At 44.3% G+C, this 26983-nt stretch overlaps 1 protein-coding gene across 1 annotated transcript in view; it reads right to left on the bottom strand.

The window, feature by feature from the left end:
* MAP3K15 (mitogen-activated protein kinase kinase kinase 15) overlaps positions 1-26983 on the bottom strand; it is a 148707-nt gene that overhangs the window by 107720 nt on the left and 14004 nt on the right. Inside the window, 2 exon segments of the mRNA XM_033202075.1 lie at positions 12575-12598; positions 14863-15002. Of these exon segments, the coding sequence (XP_033057966.1) occupies positions 12575-12598; positions 14863-15002 (164 nt within the window).

Below are 26983 nucleotides of genomic sequence, written 5' to 3'. Positions count from 1 at the left end.
CTTCAGTGGGCTGCACATATAAAGCTCTCCATGAATAAACAGTGCAAGGCCCATCTGCAAACAGCTTCCTAGATTCTTCAGGACAGCCCAGGAGCAGAGCATGTCAGAGCCTCCACTCAATTGTCCATTGGTTTCAATTACAGCCACTAACTAAGGACACCTAGGATTTGCTCCTCAGCTGGCTCCCTCCGCAGCTGGAACATTAAAACAAATGAAGCTACGCAATACCTGTGGACTACGTATGCTAATGGCAAACTACTAAAAACTCCAAGGTTTAACAGATAAAGTAGCCTTGGGGTTGGCTATATTTTCCCTCTTTTCCGCAGGCGCCCCATGCAAGGCATCCAAAGGTCCAAGAAGGCCAAGAAAGATAGCCAAGCCAAGGTCCCTCATTACACCAGCACTTATTTTTATTTATGGCTCACAGCAGGTGGCAAAGCTGGTCAACAGCAGCACAGGGTTTATAAATTAATTCTTTGGAGCAAATATGATATGTCTGAATTTGTACCAGCCAACTTCATAATGAGACTTGTGGATTGACCTTCCAGAAAACATTTCTTATAATGATACAAACATTTAATCAGTCAACAAATAGCCAAGTGAGAAGAGGGAAATAAAGTATCTAAGGCAGATGGAAAGCCACTTAATGCTACGCAAGATGAACTGATTTCTGAGCACTTTCAGAAGAATGCACATCTCAATTGCTGGCACAGTGTGGTACTTCGGAGCTTATATCTTGTAACACAAGTAGGTCACAAATACTTAGTGAAAACCACAACTAAAAAACCACAGAAGATTGTTCCCAGGAAAATTTAGGGAGCAAATGAACAAATATGGGGCAACAGATTTTTTATATTATTTCATGTGACCAGGTATGACAAAGTTAATTTATTACAGAAGAAAATCCAAGTCGACGCAACTCCAAAAAACACAAGCTTTAGGCTCAACAGATATAATTATTTGTCTAGCCAGTTAGATACATACATATATCCATTGTCCAGAAAAATGCAGTGGTTTTCTTTTTAGATCAATGCAAACAGCATTCTACATTACTCTTTTTCTGGTCATAAGAGGAAAAAAATATTCAGAAACCGTATAACAATTTCAACAGGATAATCAGGATATGGTGCTGCTTAAAAGTAAACGAAGATATCCCTGCTGGAAACGTGCCATGGAGTGCTAACTAAGCTGTTGCGACAGTTGATTTACTTTGTTTACACAACTGAATGGCCATCACAAAGTCACAGGATTATTTCAGAGCTGGCACAAATCTCGAAAGTCACCTCATTAAAATCATCTCATTTAACAGAGGAAGAAACCAAGACCCAGCAGGTTAACCAACCGGCCTACAGAGGACCATGGAGCCAGACAATCTCAGGCCCTACTCCTGTCCTCCCAGGATTCTAGTCATTCACTGCAACTTCTGCTTAATTCTGAAATATCCTGAAATAAAGCTGCACAAACAGCTCAACATAAGTGAGTGAATGGCGAATTCTATGGTCTGTGAATTATGTCTCGATTTAAAGAAAATAGATGGGTGCCATGGATACGAAAGACATATCCAGTTGGTAGGTAGAATTAAATATGAATAATTTGGTTCTGACATTGGCCCTGTGATATTCAAGAGGTGCAGAAAAAAGTTTTATGGTTCACAGACCCAGAGTACTCCAACTGAAGAGAACACACAGGAGCAAGACCACAGGCAGAAACAACATAAAGACAAAAGACTAACAACCCAGGATGAGGGAGAAACAAGAGAACATACACAAATAAAGTAAATATGCAAAGGGGCTGGGCATGATGGCTCATGCCTGGCACTTTGGGAGGCCAAGGCAGGCAGATCATCTGAGCTCAGGAGTTCAAGACTAGCCTGGCCAACATGGTGAAACCCCGCCTCTACTAAAAATACAAAAATTAGCCGGGCATGGTGGCACATGCCTATAGTCCCAGCTACTTGGGAGGCTGAGGCAGAGAATTGCTTGAACCTGGGAGGTGGAGGTTGCAGTGAGCCAAGATCATGCCACGGCACTCCAGCCTGGGCAACAGAGCAAGACTGTTAGAACAAAAAAAAGAAGAAAAGAAGGAGAAAGAAAAGAAAAAGGAATGAAGGAAAGAAAAGAAGGAGAGGGAGAGAGAAGAGGGAGGGAGAGAGGATGGGGGGAGGAAGACAGGGAAGGAGGAAGGGAAGGGGAGAGAGGAAGGGAAGGGGAGAGAGGGAGAGAGGAAGGGAAGGGGAGAGAGGGAGGGAGGAGGGGGAGGGAGGGAGGGGAGAGAGGGAGGAAGAGAGGGAGGGAGAGAGAGGAAGAAGGGAGGGAAAGAGGGGGAGAGGGCGGGAGAGAGAGGGGGAGAGGGAGGGAGAGAGAGGGGGAGAGGGAGGAGAGAGAGGGGGAGAGGGAGGGAGAGAGAGGGGGAGAGGGAGGAGAGAGGGAGAGAGAGGGGGAGAGGGAGAGAGGGGGGAGAGGAGAGAGGGGGGAGAGGAGGGAGAGAGGGAGAGAGGGGGGAGAGGGAGAGGAGAGAGAGGGGAGAGGGAGAGGGGAGAGGGAGGGAGAGAGGGAGAGAGGGGGGAGAGGGAGAGAGAGGGGGAGAGGGAGAGAGGGGGGAAGGGAGGGGGAGAGGCAGAGAGAGGGACAGGGAGGGGGAGAGGGAGAGGGAGGGAGGAGAGGGAGGGGGAGAGGAGGGGGGAGAGAGGGGGAGAGGGAGGGGGAGGGAGGGGGAGAAGGGGAGGGGGGAGAAGGGGAGGGGAGAGGGAGGGAGGGAGGGGGAGAAGGGGAGGGGGAGCGGGGAGGGGAGAAGGGGAGGGAGAGGGAGGGAGGGAGGGGGAGAAAGGGGGGAGAGGAAAGGGAGGGGGAGAAGGGGAGGGGAGAAGGGGAGGGGAGAAGGGGAGTGGAGAAGGGGAGGGGAGAAGGGGAGGGGGAGAAGGGGAGGGAGGGGGAGAAGGGGAGGGAGAGGGGGAGAAGGGGAGGAGAGGGGGAGAAGGGGAGGGAGAGGGGGAGAAGGGGAGGGAGAGGGGGAGAAGGGGAGGGAGAGGGGGAGAAGAGAGGAGGGGGAGAGGAGAGGAGAGGGGGAGAGGGAGAGGGAGGAGAGGGAGGGGAGAAGGAGAGGGAGAGAGGGGAGGGGAGAAGGAGAGGGGGAGGGGAGGAGAGGGGGAGGGGGAGAAGAGAGGGAGGGAGGGAGAGAGGGAGGGAAGGGGGAGAAAGGGAGTAGGGAGAGAGGAGGAGGGAGGGGGAGAAGGAGAAGGAGAGGGAGAGAGGGAGGGAGGGAGGGGGGAAGAGGAAGAGAGGAGAGGGAGAGGGGAGAGGGAGGGAGGGGGAGAAGGAGAGGGAAGAGGGAGGAGGGAGGGAAAGAGAGGGAGAGAGGAGGAGGGAGGGAGGGGAGAAGAGAGGGAGAGAGGGAGGGAGGAGGGGGAAAGGAGAGGGAGAGAGGGGGGAGGGAGGGGGAAGAGAAGGAGAGGAGAGGAGAGGGAGAGAGGAGGAGGGGAGGGGAGAAGGAGGAGGGAGAGAGGGAGGGAGGAAGGGAGAAGGAGAAGGAAGGGAGAGGAGAGGGAGGGGGAGAGGAGAGGGAGAGAGGGAGGGAGGGGAGAGGAGAGGGAGAGAGGGAGGGAGGGAGGGGGAGGAGAGGGAGAGAGGGAGGGAGGAGGGGGAGAAGGAGAGGGAGGGAGGGAGGGAGGGGAGAAGGAGAGGGAGAGAGGGAGGGAGGAGGGGGAGATGAGAGGGAGAGAGGGAGGGAGGGAGGGGGAGAAGGAGAGGGAGAGAGGAGGGAGGAGGGAGGAGAGGGAGAGAGGAGGAGGGAGGGGGAGAAGGAGAGGGAGAGAGGAGGGAGGAGGGGGAAAGGAGAGGAGAGAGGGAGGGGGGAGGGGAGAAGGAGAGGAGAGAGGGAGGGAGGGAGGGGGAGAAGGAGAGGGAGAGAGGAGGAGGGAGGGGGAGAAGGAGAGGGAGAGAGGGAGGGAGGGAGGGGAGAAGGAGAGGAGAGAGGGAGGGAGGAGGGGAAAGGAGAGGGAGAGAGGGAGGGAGGGAGGGGGAGAAGAGAGGGAGAGGGGAGGGAGGGAGGGAGGGAGGGGGAGAAGAGAGGAGGAGGGAGGGGGAGAGGAGAGTGAGGGGGAGGGGAGAAGGAGAGTGAGGGAGGGAGGGGGAGAAGGAGAGGGAGGGAGGGAGGGGGAGAAGAGAGGAGGGAGGGAGAGAGTGAGGGAGGAGAGAGGAGGAGGGAGGGAGAGAGGCAGGGAGAGAGGCAGGAGAGAGGAGGGAGGAGAGAGGGGGGAGGGGGGAGAGAGGGAGGGAGGGGGGAGAGAGGGAGGGAGGGGGAGAGAGAGGGAGGGAGGGGGGAAGAGGGAGAGGGGGAGAAGGCGAGGGAGAGAGGGATGGAGGAGAGAAGGGAGGGAGGGGGGAGAAGGCGAGGGAGAGGGAGGGAGGGAGGGGGAGAGATGAGGGGAGGGAGGGAGGGACAGAGAAAGAACAACGGAGATTTTTACATAATCTGTTGTGTGAAAATAAATTATCCCTATTATGAGATGTAGCTTTCTGTTTGAAATTGAGTCTTTGCTAATAAAAGCACTAGAAATCTTGATTTGAAACTCAGAAAATCCAAAGGATACAGAAAAGAGAAAAGAACTAATCGTCTTTCTACCAAAGTGTCCTAAGCAATCCATATCATTTTTGATAATTTGAGTCCTAAGCCATAGGAACCTGCAGACCTGAGAAAGTCAAGAGGAAAAACCAGGAGAAATGTTATCCTGACCTCAAGACCTACACATGTTTCTAACCAGAGGAAAGACTTCCAGTATTGAAGACAATGTCCCAATATTGCCAGTGTCTGTTTCTCAAAGAATTCTAATTTATTTGATTATAAAGACAACCATTTTAATGGGAACAATGATTTTCTCTTAAATCTCACTGGCTTTCCAGAAAAAAAAAATCACCTAAACCAGAGGTCAAGAACAAGATTAATTTTTAATAACGTTTTTTTAATAAGGTGTTTTTTTTTTTTGTTTTCTTTTTAAATAACGTGATCCTAGCTTGGAAATTTAACTCTGCTTTTTAAAAAAACAACTGTGAACTCTGGCTTTAGGACATGACAAATGAAAATAAAGTCCAATGTACTTTTCACAATTCCTTCTGCAAGAGTTGGGTAGAACACCTTGTTTTCTCCCAGTAATTCTCCCGGGGGACAGAGAAGGTGTATATCTCCATGGTGCCTCTCTAGCAAGGCTATGCACAGCTTTCAGGTAATTTACCCACCAATTCAGTGGAAAAAACTATTGCAGTGCCTCTAAGCCTTGGAAATGTATTTCTTAGTCTTGGGGTATATGTGACACACATACATATACACATTTCTCAAATGAAATAATAATAACGTGGTGGATACTCAGGTATACCACCCAGAAACCCCCCAACCCAACTTCAAGGAAGGATGTGTTGCCCCAGTTGTTGGGAGCTCTCTAGGAAGCAGCCTTACTGTTAGTCCCTTCTGAACTGCCTCGATTCCAGAGAGCATCTCATCCAAGCTACATTCCTAGTGATGAAGGACAAATGGAGAACCATAGAGGCCTGGCCATTTCATCCCAACCCAAGACAACTCAGAAAGGCCATTTCAGCTCCAGATCTCCCTCCCAAGGTGGTCAGCCAAAGCTGTCATTGAGCCTGCATCTCAGCTGCATGTCTTCCTCTGGCCAGTCCCGCTTCATTTACTCCCCTTCTCCAGCAGCCATCCCAAAGGTATCCTTAATAAACCTCCTGTACCCTAAACTCAGCCTCAGAGTCTGAGTCTAGAGGAAATCAACCTGCAAAATAAGATGTAAGTATAAAGGTATGATTATGTACACTAGTGGCAAAGTACTAGGAAGTTCCAAGGTTAAACAGATAAAGCAGCCTTGGGGTTGGCTGTATTTTCACTCTTTTACTTTCATAAAGACTCAGCCTTGATCTGTCACCATATAAACATGTTTTCTAAAGTGATAAACTGCAGAAAGTGGCTATCTCTGTCATCTCCAAAGCAACATAAAATAGTATAAGAACTAAAATGGATGAAAATACAGGAAAAACCAGAAGCCATTTATATAGAACTCTGACCAAAAAGCCAATTACCATTTTCAACTCAATCAAATACTGACATATGAAGTGAAATGTAGTGTTCAAGATTTTTGTGACAGGAATTTTTTTTTAAGTCAATCCTGAAAAGGAAATTTTCTAGAAAACAATTCCATTCACAAGAGTATCAAAAGAATAAAATGCACAGGAGTAAGTGTAACCAAGAAAGTGAAAGACTGTACACAGAAAACTACAAAATATTGCTGAAATAAAAGAAGACCTAAATAAATGGAAGACATCCCACATTCATAGATTAGTAGACTTAAAACTGTTAAGATGTCAATACCAGCCAAGCAATCTACAGATACAATGCAATCCTTATCAATATTGGCTTATAGCTTTTTTTTTTCCCCCAGAAACAGAAAAGCTGATCCTCAAATTCATATGGAACTTCAAGGGGCCCCAAATGGCCAAACCATGTTGAAAAAGAACAAAGTTAGAGGATTCGCACTTCCCATTTCAAAAATTACTATAAAGCTATAGTAATCAAAATAGTGCAGACTGCAGTGAGGTGTGGTCACACTACCGCACCCCAGCTGGAGTGACAGAGTAAGACCCTGTCTCAAAACAAACAAAACAAAAGAAAAATAAATTTTAAAAAAGGGCTGGGTGCAGGTCAGGCGCGGTGGCTCGTGCCTGTAATTCCAGCACTTTGGGAGGCCAACGCAGGTGGATGACCCAAGGTCAGGAGTTCAAGACTAGCATGGCCAACACTGCGAAACCCCGTCTCTACTAAAAAAAAAAAAAAAAAAAAATTAGCCATGCATGGTAATGGGCACTTATGATCCCAGCTATTCATGAGGCTGAGGCAGGAGAACTGCTTGAACCTGGGAGGCAGAGGTTGCAGTGAGCGGAGATCACGCCATTGCACTCCAGCCTGGGTGACAGAGTGAAACTGTCTCAAAAAAAAAAAAAAAAAAAAAGGCCTGGGTGTGGTGGCTCATGTCTGTAATCCCAGCACTTTGGGAGGCTGAGGCGGGCAGACTGCTCGAGCCAGGAGTTTGAGACCAGCCTGGGCAACATGGCAGAATCCCATCTTACAAAAAAATAGAAAAATTAGCTGGGCATGGTGGCATGTGCCTATAATTCCAGGCACTCGGGAGGTTGAGGTGGGAGGATTACCTGAGCCAGGGGAAGTCAAGGCTGTAGTGAGCCATGATCGCACCACTGCACTCTAGCCTGGGTGACAGAGTGAGACCCTGCCTCAAAAAAAAAAAAAAGTTTTAAACCAGTGTGGTATTAGCATAAGCGTAGACACATATCAATGGACTATAATTAAGAGTCCAAAAATAAACCTTACGTATATAGTCAATTGATTTTGATGAGGGTGGCAAGACGATTCGAAGATGACAAGGTAGTTGTGTGTGTGTGTGTGTGTGTGTTTTTTTAAAGAAACAGTGCTGGGACAACTAGGAATCCAAATGTGAAAGAATGAAGTTGGACATCTACCTCACACCAGACACAAAAATTAACTCAAAAGGATCAGAGACCTAAATATAAGAGCTAAAACTATAAAACTTTTAAAAGAAAACATAGGAGTCATACTTCACAACCTTGGTTTGGGCTAAGAGTTCACAGATACACCAAAAGCACGATCCGTAAAAGAAATAATTGATAAAACCTCTAATAAGGGTCTTGCTTCCAAAATGTATAGAGAACTCTTACACAGCTTCGTAGTAAGAACACAGCCCAATTTTAAATGGACAAAAGATTTGAACAGATATTTCACCAAAGAAGACTATGAATGACTAATCAGCACATGAAAAGATGCTCAACGTTATTAGCCACTAGGGAAATGCAAACTAAAAGCACACTCAGGTATCAGTTCATACTAGAACGGCTACAATAAAAAGACAGATGATACCAAGTATTGGCAAGGATGTGAAGATACTGGACCTCTCAGTGCTAGTGGAAATGTAAAATGGTGCAGCCACTTTGGAATTGTTTTGACAGTTTCTTAAGAAATTAAGGTATATTTACCAGTCAGGCACGGTGGCTCACACCTATAATCCCAGCACTTTTGGAGGCTGAGGCAGGCAGACCACTTGAGGTCAGGAGTTTGAGACCAGCCTGTCCAATATGATGAAATCGCATCTCTACTAAAAATACAAAAAAAATTAGCCGGGCGTGGTGGGAGGTGCCTGTAATCCTAGCTACTCAGGAGGTTGAGGCAGAAGAATCACTTGAACCTGGGAGGCAGAAGTTGCAGTGAGCTGAAATCGTGCCATTTCATTCCAGCCTGGGCGACAGAGCGAGATTCCAGCTCAAAAAAAAATTAAAAAATAAAAAAATTTTTAAAAAAGCCTATCTTTACCATATGACTTGGCAACTCCATTCCTAGGTATGTATTCAAGAGGAATAAAAACATGTGCCCACACAAAGATTTGTACTCAACTATTCACAGTGGCATTATTCACAATAGACAGAATGTGGAAACGATCCAAAAATCCATCTACTAGGGAATGGACAAATGTGGAATATCTATACAGTGGAATATCATTCAGTAATAAAAAGGAAAGAACTACTGATCCATGCTGGATGATGGATGAACTTCGAAAACATCATCCTAAGTGACGGAAGCCAGATATAAAAGATCACATATTGTATGGTTACTTTCACATGAGAGGTCTTGAAAAGGCAAGTCTATAAGACGAAAAGCAGGTTAGTTCTTGCCTGGAGCTGGGTGTGGGAAGAGAGATTGTCTGCAAATAAGCATTTTGGGGTCAGGGAAATGCTCCAAAACTAGATTGTGGTACACAAACTGGCTGCATAACTCTGTCACTTATTAAAAGTCATTGAATTGTGTGTGCTTAAACTAGGTAGATTTTATGGTATGTAAATTATACCTACATAAAGCATTTCAAAAAACAAAACAAAACCAGAACACAAGAATACGAGCATGATCTGAAAAGAGGTGAACACAAAAGGTGATACCATGTTTCCAAAGAGCAAAACAGCCCAGAAGAGCTGCAGGTGGTCCACTCTGAAGCCTGGAGACTGGCTTCCTGGTCTCGGCATCCTGCCTGCAAGCAACTGCTCCTAGAAATGGAGACAAACGGCTGGGCAACGTGCCCTGTAATCCCAGCACTTTGGGAGGCCAAAGCAGGTGGATCACCTGAGGCCAGGAGTTTGAGACCAGCCTGGCCAACATGGTGAAACTCTGTCTCTACTTAAAAAAATAAAATAAAATAAAATAAAATAAAATACAAAAATTAGCTGGTCGTGGTGGCACATGCCTGTAGTCCCAGGTACTCGGGAGGCTGAGGCAGGAGAATCACTCAAACCTGGGAGGCAGAGGTTGCAGTGAGCCAAGATCATGCCACTGTACTCCAGCCTGGGCTACAGGGTGAGACTCTGTCAAGAAAAGAAAAGAAAAAAGAAAAGAAAAGAGACAAATGTGCCCACCTCACCGCTAAATGAAGCTGAATTCAATACATCATCAAGCACAATTTTATCTTTGTTATTATTTTTAATTTTTCCATCTCTCTTTCTGGGTAAAAGTACAATTTTAGAAATATCAAATAACTCCTTGAAAAGAGATCTCAAAGCATCTTGGTTTTCACATATTCATAAATCATTTCAAACATCTGGCTACATGTTCAGGGTGTGGCATCTAATTCACACCCCTTATTTACAAGACTTCACTGTTTACTAACTATGACTATGTATGTATGCATTGTATGTATGTGTGTGTGTGTGCGTGTGTGGTGTGTGTGTGTGTTAAAATCTTTCCAAAATGACCACAAACCCACAATTCCATCAGATTCTCTCTCAGAATCTCTGGGGTCATATGATCCAGGTGTCTGATTCCAGGGTTACCCCAATCCACATGGAGGGGACAATTGAGCAAATTCTCCTTAGAAGCCACCCAAGTTACTTTGACATTCTGTTTTAATGTTTAATCACCATTAGTTGCAAGATGTCCATTCTGCTGATCCAAACCATTTTTCTGTTTACCCTACTTCCATCCCATCTGGAATGAAACAGTAAACATCTCTTTACTTTCAGAAAGAGGATAGCATTTGAAGATGACTACTAATGGTACCTCTCAAGGCTTAATTCCCTTTAGCTTTTCCTTAGGGGCGATTTTCCACTCATCACATCACCTGGATCCTTTTATTCTTCTGAGTGCTCTAAATTTTCACATCTTGCCAAGCATGGTGACCAATACTGGGCACCAAATTCTAACATAATGCCAAATATAGCAAAGAGATTAGCTGCCAAAGCCTTTAGAGCAGGGGTCCCCAACCCCCGGGGCCGTGGACCAGTACCAGTCAGTGGCCTGTTAGGAACCAGGCACATAGCAGAGGTGAGCGGGGGTGAGAAAGCATTATTGCCTGAACTCCATCTCCTGTCAGATCATTGGTGGCATTAGATTCTTACGGGAGTGCAAACCCTATTGTAAACTGCGCATGCAAGGGATCTAGGCTGCGTGCTCCTTATGGGAATCTAATGCCTGATGATGTGAGGGCAAACAGTTTCATCCTGAAACCATCCCCACCTCTGGTCTGTGGAAAAATTGTCTTCCATGAAACCAGTCCCTGGTCATGAAAGGTTGGGGACCACTGCTTTAGAGTAAGTTTATTCCTAAAAAAACAAATACCTAGGAAGAATAGTGCCGAGGTATGCTTGGAATTACTAAGAATGTTAAGGAATTCCTGGGTGTTTTAGAAGAGGCAGAATGCACCAGAAGGGAGGTATGTAGTGGAATGGTAACAGCATGACACCAAGTCTCCTGGAGGAGAGAATATTTCTGAGTGCTGATGCATCCAACACTGAGGAATGGAGAAAGAAAACGAGTTGTCTTCCTTGCTCCTTGCCTCAGCGTAACTCTTGCTGTTTTAAGGAATCAGCATTTCATAGCCATTTCTTGCATTAAATCCAGGATACATCTTTTTGCTTCTATAATAAATACGGAACCACAGATGTTGGGGCTGGAAAGTATCAATGAGCAAAACAGCATAGTTCAACATTCTCATTTTATTGCTGAGGATCCTGAGGCCTAGGCAGGGGTGGAACAACTGACTGCCAGTGTTACTTAGAGACAGGGCTGCAGCTATAACTGCACCTCCTGGGCCTCAGGCCCAATCTCCTTCGACTTCTTCTCCATTTCTCCACAAAGTAGGTAATTTTAAAAATCAAGGCCTAGTGTGGTGGCTCACGCCTGTAATCCCAGCACTTTAGGAGGCCAAGGCGGGCAGATCACTTGAGGTAGGAGTTCGAGACCAGCCTGGCCAACATGGGGAAATCCTGTCTCTACTAAAAATACAAAAATTAGCCAGGCGTGGTGGTAGGTGTCTGTAAGCTCAGCTACTCAGGAGGCTGAGACGGGAGAAGTGCTTGAACCCGGGAGGAGAGGTTGCAGTGAGCCAAGATCATGCCACTGCACTCCAGCCTGGCCCACAGAGCAAGACCCTGTCTTAGTCTCAAAAAAAAAAAAAAAGTTACACCTGATCCCATTTCTTTTCCAAAAGGAATCTAAAACCACCCGACGCCTTATCTTACAGGCCTGCTTGTAAAATTCATGCTCCAATAGTAATCATGTGCACTACACCACTTGCTATGTTTCTAAAACTTCTGTCTCAGGTGGGGAGCTCTGTCAGGGTCCTGGGGAAGCCTGGGCCCCCAAGCTGCAGGTTGGGAACTTCTGCAGAGGGTGCCCAGGGGACAGCTTTGCCTCCTGGGTCCTTTTTTCCCTCTCCTAGGAACTCCAACTGGAATAGGAGAGTCTGCAGGCCTGTTCCTTCTAGAAGGGCTAGCAGGAAGGAGACTAAGGCTCTAAGGAGAGGGACTAAGCGCCTGTCCTGAGTCTAGGTCATGGTTTCTCAAACTACAGTGCCATAGGTCTGGAGGGATGGGCAGCTTGGGGTGCATTCAAGGGTACAGGATAACCTTGGCAACATTTCTAAGATCCTTTTAAAACATTTTTAGGGTGGTGATTTCATTATACTACTCAAACCAACGTGGCAATAAAACTATGTAATTTCAGAACTTTTAAGCCAAACCAGGAGACTTCAGTACATAAATGGGACAGAAGGAAGTAGAATTCCATCCCACTTCTTTTCCATTTGTGGCAAGAAACTTGTGCCCCATATTAACTGGCATACAAGTTCACGTTCCTGCATCGTTAGGGAAACTCTGCTTGGGAAGTATGGGAGGTACTGACTCCAGCAAAAAAATTATTGGTGGTCCATGGAACATCGACCGAGCTCAGAAGGAGTCACCCAGAAGGTTCCAGCTCAAAGTCCCAGCAGGTAATGAAGAACATACACTTTCTTGCCTGGCCTTGCCTTCTGGCTCACACCCTCAATGGCTGAGTGGGGCCTGGGGCTGGCAGGCTGAGGCATAGGAGATTTCTAGCTGTCCTCCTTAGAAACACAACCCACAGGCATGATTAGAAGTCATCTTGCTATTTGGGTGATTTTCAGGCAAGCATTTTACAAACTGACATTTACATTTAATTTCAGAATTAATTCTGAAAATGTAATACTTACTGTGTTTTTTTGAGTTACCATGTCCTGAGAAAAAAAGAAAAAATGAATATAGCTTTTTTTCAAAACAGCTAATTTCCATAAGCATTAGCCAGTACTCCCCTCTATAAAAGAAATTAACCATGTAATAATTAATCACATAAAAGCACCCACCTTAGAGCAAGAATTAATCATGTAAAACCTCCCTCTCCAAAAGCTTCAACACAATGACCTCGGAATTGCAACATTCATATTCCAGAGAAAACTGATCACCACTGGTTAGCCTTTGGAACTATTAGAGGGCACGTATGCTTATAAGAATTTCCCCAGAACAGTGCTAATGCTTTTGCCCAAAAGATATTTTGAGCTTCAGGTTTGGGGTGCTGAGTGCCCTGCATCTTGCCTTCCCAGAAAAGAATGTCAGTGATAGCAAGGAAGGGCGGGCCTAAAAGGCACTGTGCTATCCCCGGATCTGGAACCATTTCTTAAATCAATCAGTGTGAAGGCCACACCACAGTCAGCTTTCCTACAGAAAGGGTGTTGGCAGTAGAATTCCTGACACCTCGCTACAACAGTCTAGGAATGTTCAAATTCAGTGACAACAATTTTAGTCAGTAAATTTAGTATGATAATTAGGCAGCTCTTGACTGTCTCATTTACGCACCGACATTTCCAGAGGGGGAGAAAACACCATAATCAAACTGCTGCCCTATAAAACATGTTTTATATATTCTGAGATTTTTATTTCCTGATAACAAGTGCAAACTGCTTCTTCTGGTATTAGATATAACTGACTAACCATTTCCATTTTAGGAAATATTTTTCTGTATCATTAAAAATTAAAACATCTAGTCCATAAAACTTTCCAGAGGGCTTTGCTAAGGCACAGTTGAAGAAACTGCCCTAAATTGGAAAAAAAAATTCTAATTTCACGTTTTTCATCAAAATATAGGTTAATAATCTATATCTTTCATACTTGCTAAGTTCTAAATATTCCGAAGCCTAACTACCTTCGTGAAAATCAGTAAAAGAAAAGGTCAGTATCTAAATATCTAATGTAATTTACATTGGTTTATTGCCCTGGGGAAACTATTCTACAATGTGAAGTACACTAATAAAAGTCTCTTCTTTCACTATCATACAAATGACTTATTAAAATAACAGTATTTTGCCATAATACTGAGTACATATCTATGTAACGTATATATGATGTTTAGCACATACAAGTTACACATCTCAAGCAGGTGGTATTTCTACCAGGAAATAATCTCAAATCCTTACACAACCCTGAAAACCTAGTTAATATTAAATCTCAAGAAACACAGTGAAAATGTCCAACTTTGGCATAAAATTTCACTACTCTCTACCAGTGATTTTTAATACTGAGGGAACTGAACCTTTAGAAATCATGTCTGCAAAGGCTGACTCTCCAAACCATCGGTTCTCACCCATGGTTGCACATTTGGGAGGTTAAAAAAATCTCCATGCCTGGGTCCCACCCCCATCCCTGAGATTATGTGACGTAATTGGTCTGGGGTGAGGCCTAGGCATGGGGATATTTACAAGCTCTCCCAGTAATTCCAAAGTGCACTCAAGGCCGAGAAGCACTGTTATAAACAAACTAATCCATTATTTCTAAAATGACTTAACATAGGCCAGGATTTTCTGACTAAATTATTCAACAATATTAATATCCACTGAATTTCGGAATAACTCATGTTAAACATTTCCACTATACAAATATAAGCATTTTTTTAAATTACTATGTTATCCAAAAAAGCTTGTATCAAACTTGCAAAAATACATTTTAGAAATTCTTAACCATGAATGAGTTGTGCAGGAACACACACGTTTTCAGTTTTGCTTTGCTTTCAGACTAGGGGAAAATAACATCAAAGACTAATTGAGTCTATGCTAAAATATTCTGTCCATTTCGGTAACTGTTCAATGTCTTCATACTATTATCCAAGTTGAGAACTGATTTTTATGTGTAGGTTTGGATCCAACTGCTCATGAAGGAATTCAGAAGTGTGTTTGCTTCAATTGAAACTAACAGGAGTGTTTGCCTCCACTTCCCTAACGAGCTTGGAAATGCCCAAGTTGCCTGCACACGTACGACTGCAGCACAGATGCTCACAAAGTGGCCAGGAAGTCGTCTGTGTGAACCAGAACCTGTGGTGGGAAGGAAAGAATTGCACAAGCAAGCCTTTGTTTTTCTCCAACTTCCTGTACTACTATGGCATTTCAGCTAGACATATAATTCTGCTTTCCCAAAACGAAGTACTCAGGAGAATGTGAACAATACCCTGTACCTTCAAAGAGAGAGCAGTGTCAGCATCGGTGTCATGGTACAAGATCACGTTATTGGCCATGTCAAAGCTTTCTCGGACTCCAAGATGGTAGAAGAGGGAAGGCTGTCTGGAGACATCACTCATGTCTACCACAGCAACATCTGCAATGAACAAGGAGAGGACAGGATTAGGGGAGATGATCTGTCTACTTCATCTACTCACTGGTGATCACCAGTGGGAGCTATAGCAATGTGTATTTCTGTCATCAGCCGGTTAGGTAAAATAAGGAATGATTTGATTAAAATTACCCTATGAACTGTGGAAGAAACGCAGTAAGAATTTTTTTTAATCCTCTTTCTTCTTCAAAGAGCTGGGAATGTAACCTCACTTAGAACTTGCTGATGGATTTTTAATGTTTTTTTGTTATGACATATCATACATCTGAAGAATATATTTAGCTTATATATCAGGCATAAAGTATAATGCAATGAAAAACCATGTACCTTCTGTGCAGCCTAAGTCAGGGTTACCTGCACTCAGGGTCCCATGTGCCCCTCCCTAATCACATCTCCTCCCTCCTGCCCAGAGAACACTTCTGTCTGGATCTATGTATTTATCAGTTCCACGCACATGCTATAGAATGAACGTTTGTTTCCCCTCAAGGTTCATATATTGAAACCTAATCCCCAATATGATGGTACCTAAAGATGAGGCCTTTGGGAGGTGACTAGGTCATGAGGATAGAGCCCTAGTAAACTGGATTAGAGCCCTTATAAAAGAGACTCTGGAGAGCTGGTTTCCCCTTCATCATTCCAGGACACAGGGAGAAGGTCCCACTTATGAACTAGAAAGCAGGTCCTCACCAGACAATGAGTCTGCCACCACCTTGATGTTGGACTTCCTAGTCTTCACAATTATGAGAAATACATAATTGTGCCTGTAATCCCAGCACCTTGGGAGGCCAAGGCAGGTGGACCACCTGAGGTCAGGAGTTCAAGACCAGCTTGTCCAATGTGGTGAAACCCTGTCTCTACTAAAAATACAAAAATTAGTTGGGCATGGTGCCAGGTGCCTGTAATCCCAGCTACTTGGGAGGCGGAGGCAGGAGAATCGCATGTACCCAGGAGGCAGAGGTTGCAGTGAGCCGAGATCGTGCCACTGCACTCCAGCCTGGGTAATAGAGTGAGACTCTGTCTCCAAATAAATCAATTTATGTTGTTTAGAAGCCATGCCCAGGCATTATGTTATAGCAGACTAAGACAATATGTACAGGCATGTATAGGCATTACACGCACACACACACACAAATTCCTTAACAGTGTATTGCTCTGTTTTATATGTCTTTGAACTTCATGTAAATGGTATTGCATTGTATATATATTCTTCGGCTTGCTATTTTTTGGTGTCATTCAACTAATTTGTGCATTTAGCTCCAGTTCATGCATTTTCGCTTCTGTATAGAATTCTGTTGTGTGACAGATTTTTATTCATTTCGTATTTCACACTGCTGCAAAAAACAGTCCTGTCATAGCTCCTGGCTCACACGTCTACCATCAGCTTGACATATAATGTGCCCTGGCCGGGCGTGGTAGCTCATGCCTGTAATCCCAACACGTACAGGCATGGCCGAGATGGGCAGACTGCTTGAGCTCAGGAGTTCAAGACCAGCCTGGACAACATGGCGAAACCCCATCTCTATAAAAAATACAAAAAATTAGCCGGGTGTGGTGGTGCGTGCCTCTAGTCCCAGCTACTCAGGAGGCTAAGGTGGGTGGACGACTTGAGACTGGGAGGTCGAGGTTGCAGTGAGCTGTGATCACGCCACTGCTCTCCAGCCTAAGTAACAGAGTAAGACCCTGTCTCATAAACTAAAAAAAATAAAATAAAATGCACCCCGGAGTTGCACCCTGTAATAGAGACCTATTCTAAACAGAGGAGCAACTTCTTCCATGAATAATGAGCATGTTTACATTATGCCTAGCAGTATGGGGCACCATTGCAAAACTCCAAACATTCTAGAAGATGTAAGAGTTCCAAGTTTGACGGGGGCTTCCTCACCATGTGCAGTGGAGATATAGGAATGCAGTGTCCACACTCATGCTTGCACTGCTGTGACTCCTAGAAAGTCACTGAAAATCCAATGGGACAGAACAGAGGCCAGTTGAACAAGGGCGTGAAGAAACATGAAGGCACGCAGGCAGTGCATCAGCACCAGACACTGCTGGCTCTGTACAGAGGCGCTGGGAATCTGAGGCCAAGTGCCGCTAAGCCCCAGAGTGGGCCTTTTATTCTCTTATTTATGGATTGCCTGCTGTATGGCAGGATTGTGCTGGGCGCCAGGGACAGAAGTATCAACAGGCCATAATCACTTCCCTCAAAAGAAAAAACCAACTACAATACGATGTGGGTAACCAGAAGAAAGGGGATGGTTAGGATCACCGTGAGGGCAGCCAAAATGAGGGAACCAGAGAACAGAGCACCCCCAGGAGGGTCCATAATCCACACCTGAGTGGAGGGTAATCACAGAAGTCCAGGGGAAGGGATATTGTCCATGACCTGAGGCTCTGTAAGAGTTAGGCAGGCAAATGGGATGAGGATGCAGGGGCTCAAAGGGAAGGAAAGCGTGGTGCAGGAACAGAAGCCAGCTAGTGCAAGGGGTCAGCAGCAAGTCACGGTGTAAGTGTGAAGGCCACCCATGGATCACTTCCTCAGGCCGGAACACCCCAGAAAACAAGCCTGGAGGCGGAGGGCTGGACCTTCCTTGAGGCAATGGGAAACCTATGGTTGGATTTTTTAACTTTTTATTTTTACTTATTTATTTTTGAGACAGAGTCTCCCTCTGTTGCCCAAGCTGGAGTGCACCGGTACGATCTCGGTTCACTGCAACCTCCACCTCCCAGGCTCAAGTGATTCTTGTGCCTTGGCTTCCAGAGTAGCTGGGACTACAGACATGTGCCACCATGCCCGGCTAATTTTGTTGTATATTTTTAGTAGAGATGGAGTTTCACCATGTTGGCCAGGTTGGTCTCGAACTCCTGACCTCAACTGATCCACCCACCTCAGCCTCCCAAAGTGCTGGGATTACAGGCGTGAGCCACTGCACCTGGCTACCCTTCCTTTTTTTTTTTTTTTTTTTAAAAACAGAGATGGGGTCTCACTCTGTTGCCCAGTGGTGATCTTGAACTCCTGGGCTCAAGCAATCCTCTCACCTCAGCCTCTTAAAGTGCTAGGATTACAGTTGTGAGCCACTGCTCATGACCTCTTTAAAACTTTTTATTATGCAGAACTACAAATATACATAAAAAGTAGAATAGTATAATGAAAGCTCCATACCTCCCACCTCAACAACGACCAACTCAAGGCCGGCTTTGTTTCATCTTTACTACTAACCACAACGTCCACCCCTTCCTCCCTGTGTTATTTTAAAATAAATCCCACCAGACACCATACTATTTTATCCCCCAATATTTCAGGATATATCACTAAAAGATGAGAACTCAAATAAAAAAATTTATCATGTCTCACCTAAAAATATTTTTAAATAATCATGAGAGTTTTTAGTAGAAGACTCTCAGAGTCAAATGTACCCGTTAGAGGTCGTCTACTAACGAAAGGATGCACGTCTGTGCTGAGGACACACTCTGCAACCCAGCCTGATCAACTTCTCTCAAATGGATAATTCCACTCCCCAAGACATTTGCTTAGAGTCAAGATAACCAGCCAGTGCAGCTGAGCAAAACAGACATTCTGCCTATAGGATTGCTTCCTGGACTTTTACTTATTTACATTAAAAATTATGTTTCAGGCCAGGCGCGGTGGCTCACGCCTGTAATCCCAGCACTTTGGGAGGTGGAGGCGGAGCCAGGTGGATCACCTCAGGTCAGTAGTTCGAGACCAGCCTACCCAACACGGTGAAACCCCATCTCTACTAAAAGTACACAAAATTAGCTGGGCGTGGGGTGGGCGCCTGTAATCCCAGCTACTCAGGAGGCTGAGGCAGGAGAATCGCTTGAACCTGGGAGGCGGTGGTTGCAGTGAGCCAAGGTTGTGCCACTGTACTCCAGCCTGGGTGACAAGAGTGAAACTCTGTCTCAAAAGAAAAAAAAAGTTGTATGTGTCATAGTGATGCTATGAAAAAGTAGCAACATAGATATTAATTCCAAGGCCATGGTGAACGTTAATAATGAGTTAATAAAGGCAAGGAAGCAAATAGAAACAGACAAAGGGGAGTAGCGGAAAGGGGCAGAAGGGAAGATAGGGACAGTAGTCCTGAAGTCACGCAGCCCATTTTCACAGGCAACCTTGAACGTGGCAGAGGAACTTGTTGCCAAGAAGATTCCATTTTGATCAAGTGACATGGGTTCCTTCCTTCCTTTACCTTCTCAACATTCTGTGCTGGGACGCACTGGCCTACCGATGGTTGGGAGAGACTTTTCACTGTCAATGAAAAGAGGACATATTAATACTGCTACTCAAAAAAAAAAAAAACCAAATTCTGAGCAATTCATGTTCAATAGGAAAACTGCCTCGAATCTAAAGTTGAAATTTTTGCCTGACATTTGTCACTCAGGCCAGTAGACTAAGTTCACTTTGAGGATTTATACCAAAACCGTAGGCAACTGGCTTATTTTCAGAATTTCTAAAACATGAATTCAGCATCCGATTTATAAATGTTAATTGTAAAACACCAGATTGGAATTTTTATTCCATACAAAGAAAAAAGGGCTTTACCTCTAAAGAGAGCACCAGTTACCTAAAACCTTTCATCACCACCGTGGTCACATGCTTTGCCATCTACAAAACACTTGCACAGACGTCTCAGTTGAATTTCACAACCCCAGCAGGCAGGGCAAGTACTGGCTTCACTTCGCAGGTAGAAAAATGAAGTGCAAAGAGGTTAACAGACTCGCCCAAGGTCGCTCAAGTAGAGCATGAACAAGTCAGGACTCAAAATCAGCTTTTCCAACCCCAAGTTCTGTGTTCCCCGATGCCCTGATGAGGCTTAGTATATTCCTGACACACTGTGTAAAACTCAGCTACCTGGGGGCAAAACAAATTTATCAGGCTAAATCTTAAGCAAAAAGATCACAGATAAAAAGGAAGAGATAAAATTCAGATTTTCATTCCCAAATACACCCTGTGCTCCTAGCAACCATTACCTTCCAGTTCCTACTGACGCAGGCCAGCTTCAGGGAAAAAACACGTATGTACAAACCATCTTTTCTGACCCTGAGGCAGGCACACACACCCATCCTACCTATCTTGGTTTAGCAAACTTTAAGAAGTGATACCAGGCATGGCGGCGTGTGCCTAAAGTCCCAGATACTCTGGAGGCTGAGGCAGGAGGAGCACTTGAACCCAGGAGTTCAAGTCCAGTCTGGGCAACATAATGAGACTCTGTCTTTTTAAGAGAGAGAGAGAGGAGGAAGAGAGAGAGATACTACATCAAGGATTGCAGAAAGCCAAGGTTCCAGTTAAAATTTATGCTTAGCAGTAAAGTGTAATTTAAAAACCAGTTACAATGACCTCAAGCATGAGGTTAATTACAAGGACCTTGAAACACGCTAGTATGAAATAAGAAAGATGATGCATAGGACTTTAGTTCGTTGAAACTTTTGAATACTATCTTGAATACTATTTTTGCTAAATGTTTTATGGGTAATACATAAAACTAATTTTCTAGTGTGGTTTAAAAGTATCTGATTTCTGAAGCAAAGCATTACTCAACAAAGTGATATGACGGCAAATGATTTACCATATAGTAATTCTGTGACTGTACTGGCTCATGCCAGTCTTTAAATATATACCACGTTATCCTTAAGCCTATCTAACTCCCTGCAGAAAAAAAGAAATTATGAAAGTAAATAAGACTGGCTTTGCCTAAATGAAAAGTGCTAGACTTTAGAATAAGTTTTTGACCAAAGACTTCAAAACAAAAATTGGATTGGACATATGACAGCACTAGCTACCTAAAAGCTACCTTAAAAAAAAAAAAAAAAAAAGCCCAGATATACTGCACAGAAGGCACTTCTCCTAACTCCTACCATAATTTAAATCTTACTTATTCACTGCTGCTTATTTCTGACATAGGTCAAGTCAATGAAGAAAGCCTTGAAGTGTCTTGTTTGTGTGTTTGTTTTGAGATGGACTCTTGCTCTGTTGTCCAGGCTGGAATGCAGTGGTGCGATCTCGGCTCACTGCAACCTCCGCCTCCTGGATTCAAGTGATTCTCCTGCCTCACCCTCCCGAACAGCTGGGATTACAGGCAAGGACCACCATGCCTGGCTAATTTTTGTATTTTTAGTAGACATGGGGTTTCCCCATGTTGGCCAGGCTGGTCTCGAACTCCTGACCTCAAGTGATCTGCCCACCTCGGCCTCCCAAAGTGGTGGGATTACAGGCGTGAGCCACCGCACCCAGCCTGAAGTGTCACTTAAATCTTATTTTCCAATATCTTAAGAAGGAGCCAATATACCAATTCAGTGTTAGGACATCAGCAAGTCCTTACCAATTGTCATAGTAGGTGGGTACTCGTTGCCTGGGGCATCGAGTTTTAACTAGGAGGAAGGAGGGGAGGCACGAGGACATCAGGAAACTACCTGGCCTCCTATCTTTTGCTTCCCAGTATCAGATTTTTTTGGTAAGAATGACTGAAAGTAAGTCTTTTTTTTTTTTTAAACTATGTAAGTGTGATTGTGTCCACTACCAGTTTTTCCAAAAGAAATGCAGCACATATAAGGCAACTACGTTTTACTCACTGAGGTGAATGGGCTCATTGGGCTTAATTTCAGACCACTCACAGTGAAATATTTGCCATATACATTATACCGTGAGTTAAGCCACTTTATCTTTCGCACACACACATTGTTCTTCCAGCTGACAATGCAGAAAAAATATGCAGCATGACACTGCAAGATAGACTGCATTCATCACTTTAAATGCTATCAATATTGTTACTTGGGAGGCTGAGGCAAGAGGATCGCTTGAGCCCAGAACTTTGAAACTACAGTGAGCTATGATCGTGCCACTGCACTCCAGCTAGGGGACAGAGTGAGACCCCATCCCTAAAAAAATAAAAATACATGGGTATTGATACCATTGTCATCATCCTTGCTGTAACACACTTCACAGTTTCAACCCTGGGTTCCCTGGCAGCCTGTGAACACACCACCCATTTTTTTTTTTTTTTTTTTTTTTTGAGATGGAGTCTCACTCTGTTGCCCAGGCTGGAGTGCAGCGGCATGATCTCAGCTCACCGCAACCTCCATCTCCCAGTTTTAAGTGATTCTTGTGCCTTAGCTTCCTGAGTAGCTGGGACTATAGGTGTGCACCCCACGCCAGGCTAATTTTTTTGTATTTTTAGTAGAGACAGGGTTTCGCCATGTTGGCCAGGCTGGTCTTGAACTCCTGACGTCAAGTGATCCACCTGCCTCGGCCTCCCGAAGTGCTGGAATTACAGGCTTGAGTCACCGCGCCTGGCCACCATCCCAGTATTTTCATCTTCGTCATCTGAAGATTCCTCTTCAGCTTTCCTCACCCTTTTCTAAAGGGAAAGCTTTGACATGACTGACTGTAGCAAAATTTTTGGAGACATATTCTGAGAAGCCTTTTCTGACCAGCAGATAACCACCTCTTCTTTCGAAAGGTCCATGTCACGCATCACCTTCAAACTGTGCGCAATTCTAGAGTGGTGCAGGGTTTGATGTACTGCAGCCACACGCTGCAGACCCTGACAGAGGTACTGCTGAGCCTTCCTGTTACTGTGACAAAATCACAGTAAGTAGCCCCTGCATTTCTTAATTTGTTCTCCAATTGTCTCGTTAAAATGAATGTCAGTCAGTCGGCTTGAGAGAACCATCGCTTTTACGTATACTCCTCCCACAATAATACACTCTCTCCTTAACAAAATCAACAGCTCCTTAAAGATCATCACTAAGCATTCGGACTTCCGCCTGGCTGCTGATTTCACCCATTCTGTGCTATACATTTCCTCAGCAGTATCTGTCCCCATAGCCTGTGGGAGTGGTGATTCATTGCTAGATACAGGGGCCATGTTGCTTGGAACTTGCCCCTTCTAATTTCCTTTTTTGTAGGTGGTCCTTTGAGAAGGGATGTGTAGAGTTTATGATCTGCATCAAGCACTCCATAGCCAGAGAGTGCTTTATAAAACTTATTTATTCGCTTCTTAGGAATGATAAGCACATTGGATGCAAGATTCTCATTCTCAGGATAGATAACACTTTTTTTTTTTTTTTTGAGATGGAATCTCACTCTGTTGCCCAGGCTGGAGTGCAGTGGCATGATCTCGGCTCACTGCAACCTCTGACTCCCAGGTTCAGGCGATTCTCCTGCCTCAGCCTCCTGAGCAGCTGGGATTATAGGCATGCGCCACCACGCCTGGCTAAGTTTTGTATTTTTAGTAGAGATGGGGTTTCATCATGTTGGCATGTTCGTCAGGCTGGTCTCGAACTCGTGACCTCAAGTGATCCGCCCGTCTCAGCCTCCCAAAGGGCCGGGATTACAGGCATGAGCCACCAAACCCAGCCCAGATAACACATTTTTTAAATAAACCCATCTAACAAGTCTTAAAATTTTAGCCTTGTGAGAGCCAATGACAATCACTGTGAACATCAAAATGGTCTTTGCTTCCAGCTCAACCAAAATATTTAGTGGGATTCACTGGAGGCCAATGAAGGTGGCAAAATATTTGGTGGGATTTACTGGAGGCCATTGTGAACATCAAAATGGTCTTTGCTTCCAGCTCAACCAAAATATTTGGTGGGATTTACTGGAGGCCAATGAAGCACCTTTACGATATCAACAATTTTCATTTCCTTTCTGTCCCATTTATTCTACATTTCTTTTACTCTCAACATTAATGGCCGCACAAGGCATCTTGTATGGCTAGAACTGGGCTGATGCGACGTGGCTGGCATTAGGACATCCTGGAGCTATAGTAAGCATTGTCGATAAGATACAGAGATATTTTATTATATTCTGATTCCTACTACTACATGACAAAACACCTCAAAATCAAATGGCACAAGTTTGAGTTCCTCTGCACAGCACACGGAATGGGGTTAGGATGCAATCTCCAATCTCAAAATTTTGAAAACTTTCCTTACAAACTGCAGGCGTATAAGGCAACTCCACTACATGATAACTGCCCAAGGGATCTAAGCCCTGCATTTTTTATTTTACTATATAACTTTGCTGATTTTAAATAATGTATAAAAATATACACTAACAAGTGAAATGTGATAAATGGAAACATATAGCTACTGATCGATACCATTAATTTCAACCTAAACGTAAGCTTTGGCATGTATCATATATTTCCTAATGTAGTTATTCCAATAAAGTAGTTTAAATTATGGAAACATTAATACTTTGTGAAAAAGTTCACACACAGGGTTTCAGCAATTTATTACTTCACAAAGCACATTTCATTCTACACTGGGGTTCTGGTATGTTTACTGATGGGGGTCGAGGGGAGTGGTGCAGGTCGGGGAGGGTGCTGACATTTACTGAGCACTTACTAAGTTCAAGGCACAGAGGTTGAATCTCTATGCAGGGATCTTTTTAAATGAGGCTCAGAGATACTAAGTAAGTTATCCAGGTTCACACAGCCAATGAACAAGAAGGTAGAAATCCAAACTCTGGCCTATAAAGCAAATGTTCTTTCTCCGTCACCACCTGTATCACCAGGGCCAGTGTGACACAATAATAGAAGACATGTTTAGAAGGTTTCATTACAGGTCTCTGGTTAAAGATTTTGCTCTGGAAGGCAGAAAGGCCACTACATCAGGGATAACCTGCACTTCCTGTACTTGTCTGGATAATGAGATGAAAAGGAGGCAGTAGTGGTCCTGCCTTCTGGACTCGAAGTGCCTGGGGGCACTTATCGTGAGGCAAGACAGCATCCCACGTGTTTAAGGCATCAGGCTTGGTTTGTCAAGAGGCACACGTGTCATACTTCACTTGAGATGAATCACAGATCTCAATGTAAAAGCTGAAACAAAGTTTTTGGAAGAACACATAAAAGAGGATCTGCACAACTGCAACCTGGAATGTTCCTTAGGGAAGATACAGCAGGCAATCATAAAAGAAGAATATTCTAGATTAGACTTCATCAAAACAAAGAGCTTCTGCTCATCAAAAGCCACCAATATGTACATGAAGAAGCTGCCACAGTCTGGGAGCAAATATTCACAAAATTCATTTCCGACAAAACACTTAAATCCAAAATATATAAAACCCTCTCATAATTCAATAATAAGACGACAGACGACCCAATTAAATGTGTCAGTGGCTAGAATGGACACCTCACAAAGGAAGGTATCTACATGTCCAAAAAGCACACGGAGAGGTACTCAACATCATTAATCATGAGGGAAAGACAGATTAAAACTGTAAGGAGAAACCACCACAACCCCTATAAGAAGAGCCACAATTGACAAGATTGGTAATACAGTGTTGGTGACGACGTGAAGCCACTGAAACTGTCACACATTGGTGTGACACAATATAAAATGGTACAACCACTTCAGAAAAAGAGTTGGAAGTTTCTGATATATTTCAACACACACTTAACCCTTTGATCCAGCCATTCCACTCATAGGTATTTACTCAGGAATAAAAACATTGGTCCACAAAAAGTCACAAACACTTGCAAATTGCAAATGTTCAGAGCTTCTTTGGTTTTAACAACTCCAAACTAGAAGTAACCCAAACAATCATCAATAGGAGAATGCCTAAACTAAGCAGTATATTCTTACAATAAAATTGTATACTATTAGAAAGGAACAAACTACAGATACACACAACTGTATGGACAAATATCCAAAACATCACGCTGCATGAACGAAGCCAGACACCAAAGAATACATATTGTATGAGGCCATTTAGATGAAGCTCTAGGAAAGGCAGATCTAATCTACAGAGATGACAGCAGATCAGTCATAGTCTTATAGGGGTAAAGGGAGGATTGAGGGAGAGGGGACATGATGGAACTTTCTGGAAAAACAGAAATGTTCTCTATATTGTGATGGGGGTCGTGTTAGACAGTTTTAGTCATTTTTTAAAGTTGTACAGCTGAGATTTGTATATCACAATGCCTACACATTTCACATTGAAAATGTTTAAAAAGAATAATTGGCTGGGTGCAGTGGCTCACGCCTGAAATCCAAGCACTTTGGGAAGCCAAGGCGGGTGGATCACCTGAGGTCGGAGTTCAAGACCACCCTGGCCAACATGGCAAAACCCAATCTCTATTAAAAATATAAAAATTAGCTGGGTATGGTGGCATATGCCTGTAATCCCAGCTACTCAGGAAGCTGAGGGAGGAGAATCGCTTGAACTTGGGAGATGGAGGTTTCAGTGAGCCAAGATTGTGCCACTGCACTCCAGCCTGGGTGACAGAGCAAGACTCCATCTCAAAATAAATAAATAAAATAAAATAAAAACAAAAAATAAAAAGAATAATCAAGTATGAGGTAGGGAATGGATAGAGGTAAAGAAGAAATGAGAACAGCAGGATAATAATTGCCAGAGCTGGGTAATGTACATGCTTGAAATTTTCCATGATAAAATAACTTAAGAGGGAAAGTTATCTACATCAAATGCTACTGCCTCTCTCTACCTTCTCTTTCCCCTCCCTATCTGTGTCCAGTTCTGCCTGGCCCCTGGGATGCCCTGCCACAGACCCCAGTTCCTGAATGAGCTCTACTTCCTGCCAAGACTCACCCACCACTCAACTCCCTTCTGCTTCGCAACCACTCCCCCTCCCCAAACCAAGCCCCAACACCCACCAGGCATTTCTGCCAGTCCCATCACACACAATTGCCAAAACCTGTGCAAGTTACTGGGAAACAGGAATTTTTCCAGCCTACTTTATAGAAAGTTCAGTCCTATCCCAACCATGCTATTTGGCCGCGATTGAAACAGCACCTATTTCAAAGCCAGATACATAGAAGACTTTTAAAAAAACAGTTGATGGCCTGTATTCCAAAACTATGTTTGGAAGTTCACTGCAGGGAACTGAAAATACATTTTGCCCTAATAACAGATAATACACAGCCAGTAAGGTAGCAGACCAGCCCACAGATATCTACTCTAAAATGCACTCAAGGCTCAAACAGCA

The sequence above is a fragment of the Trachypithecus francoisi genome, unplaced genomic scaffold, assembly GCF_009764315.1.
Source record: "Trachypithecus francoisi isolate TF-2019V2 unplaced genomic scaffold, Tfra_2.0 Lachesis_group6, whole genome shotgun sequence".
NCBI classification, from domain to species: domain Eukaryota; kingdom Metazoa; phylum Chordata; class Mammalia; order Primates; family Cercopithecidae; genus Trachypithecus; species Trachypithecus francoisi.
This window is presented reverse-complemented; position numbering and strand designations above follow the sequence as displayed.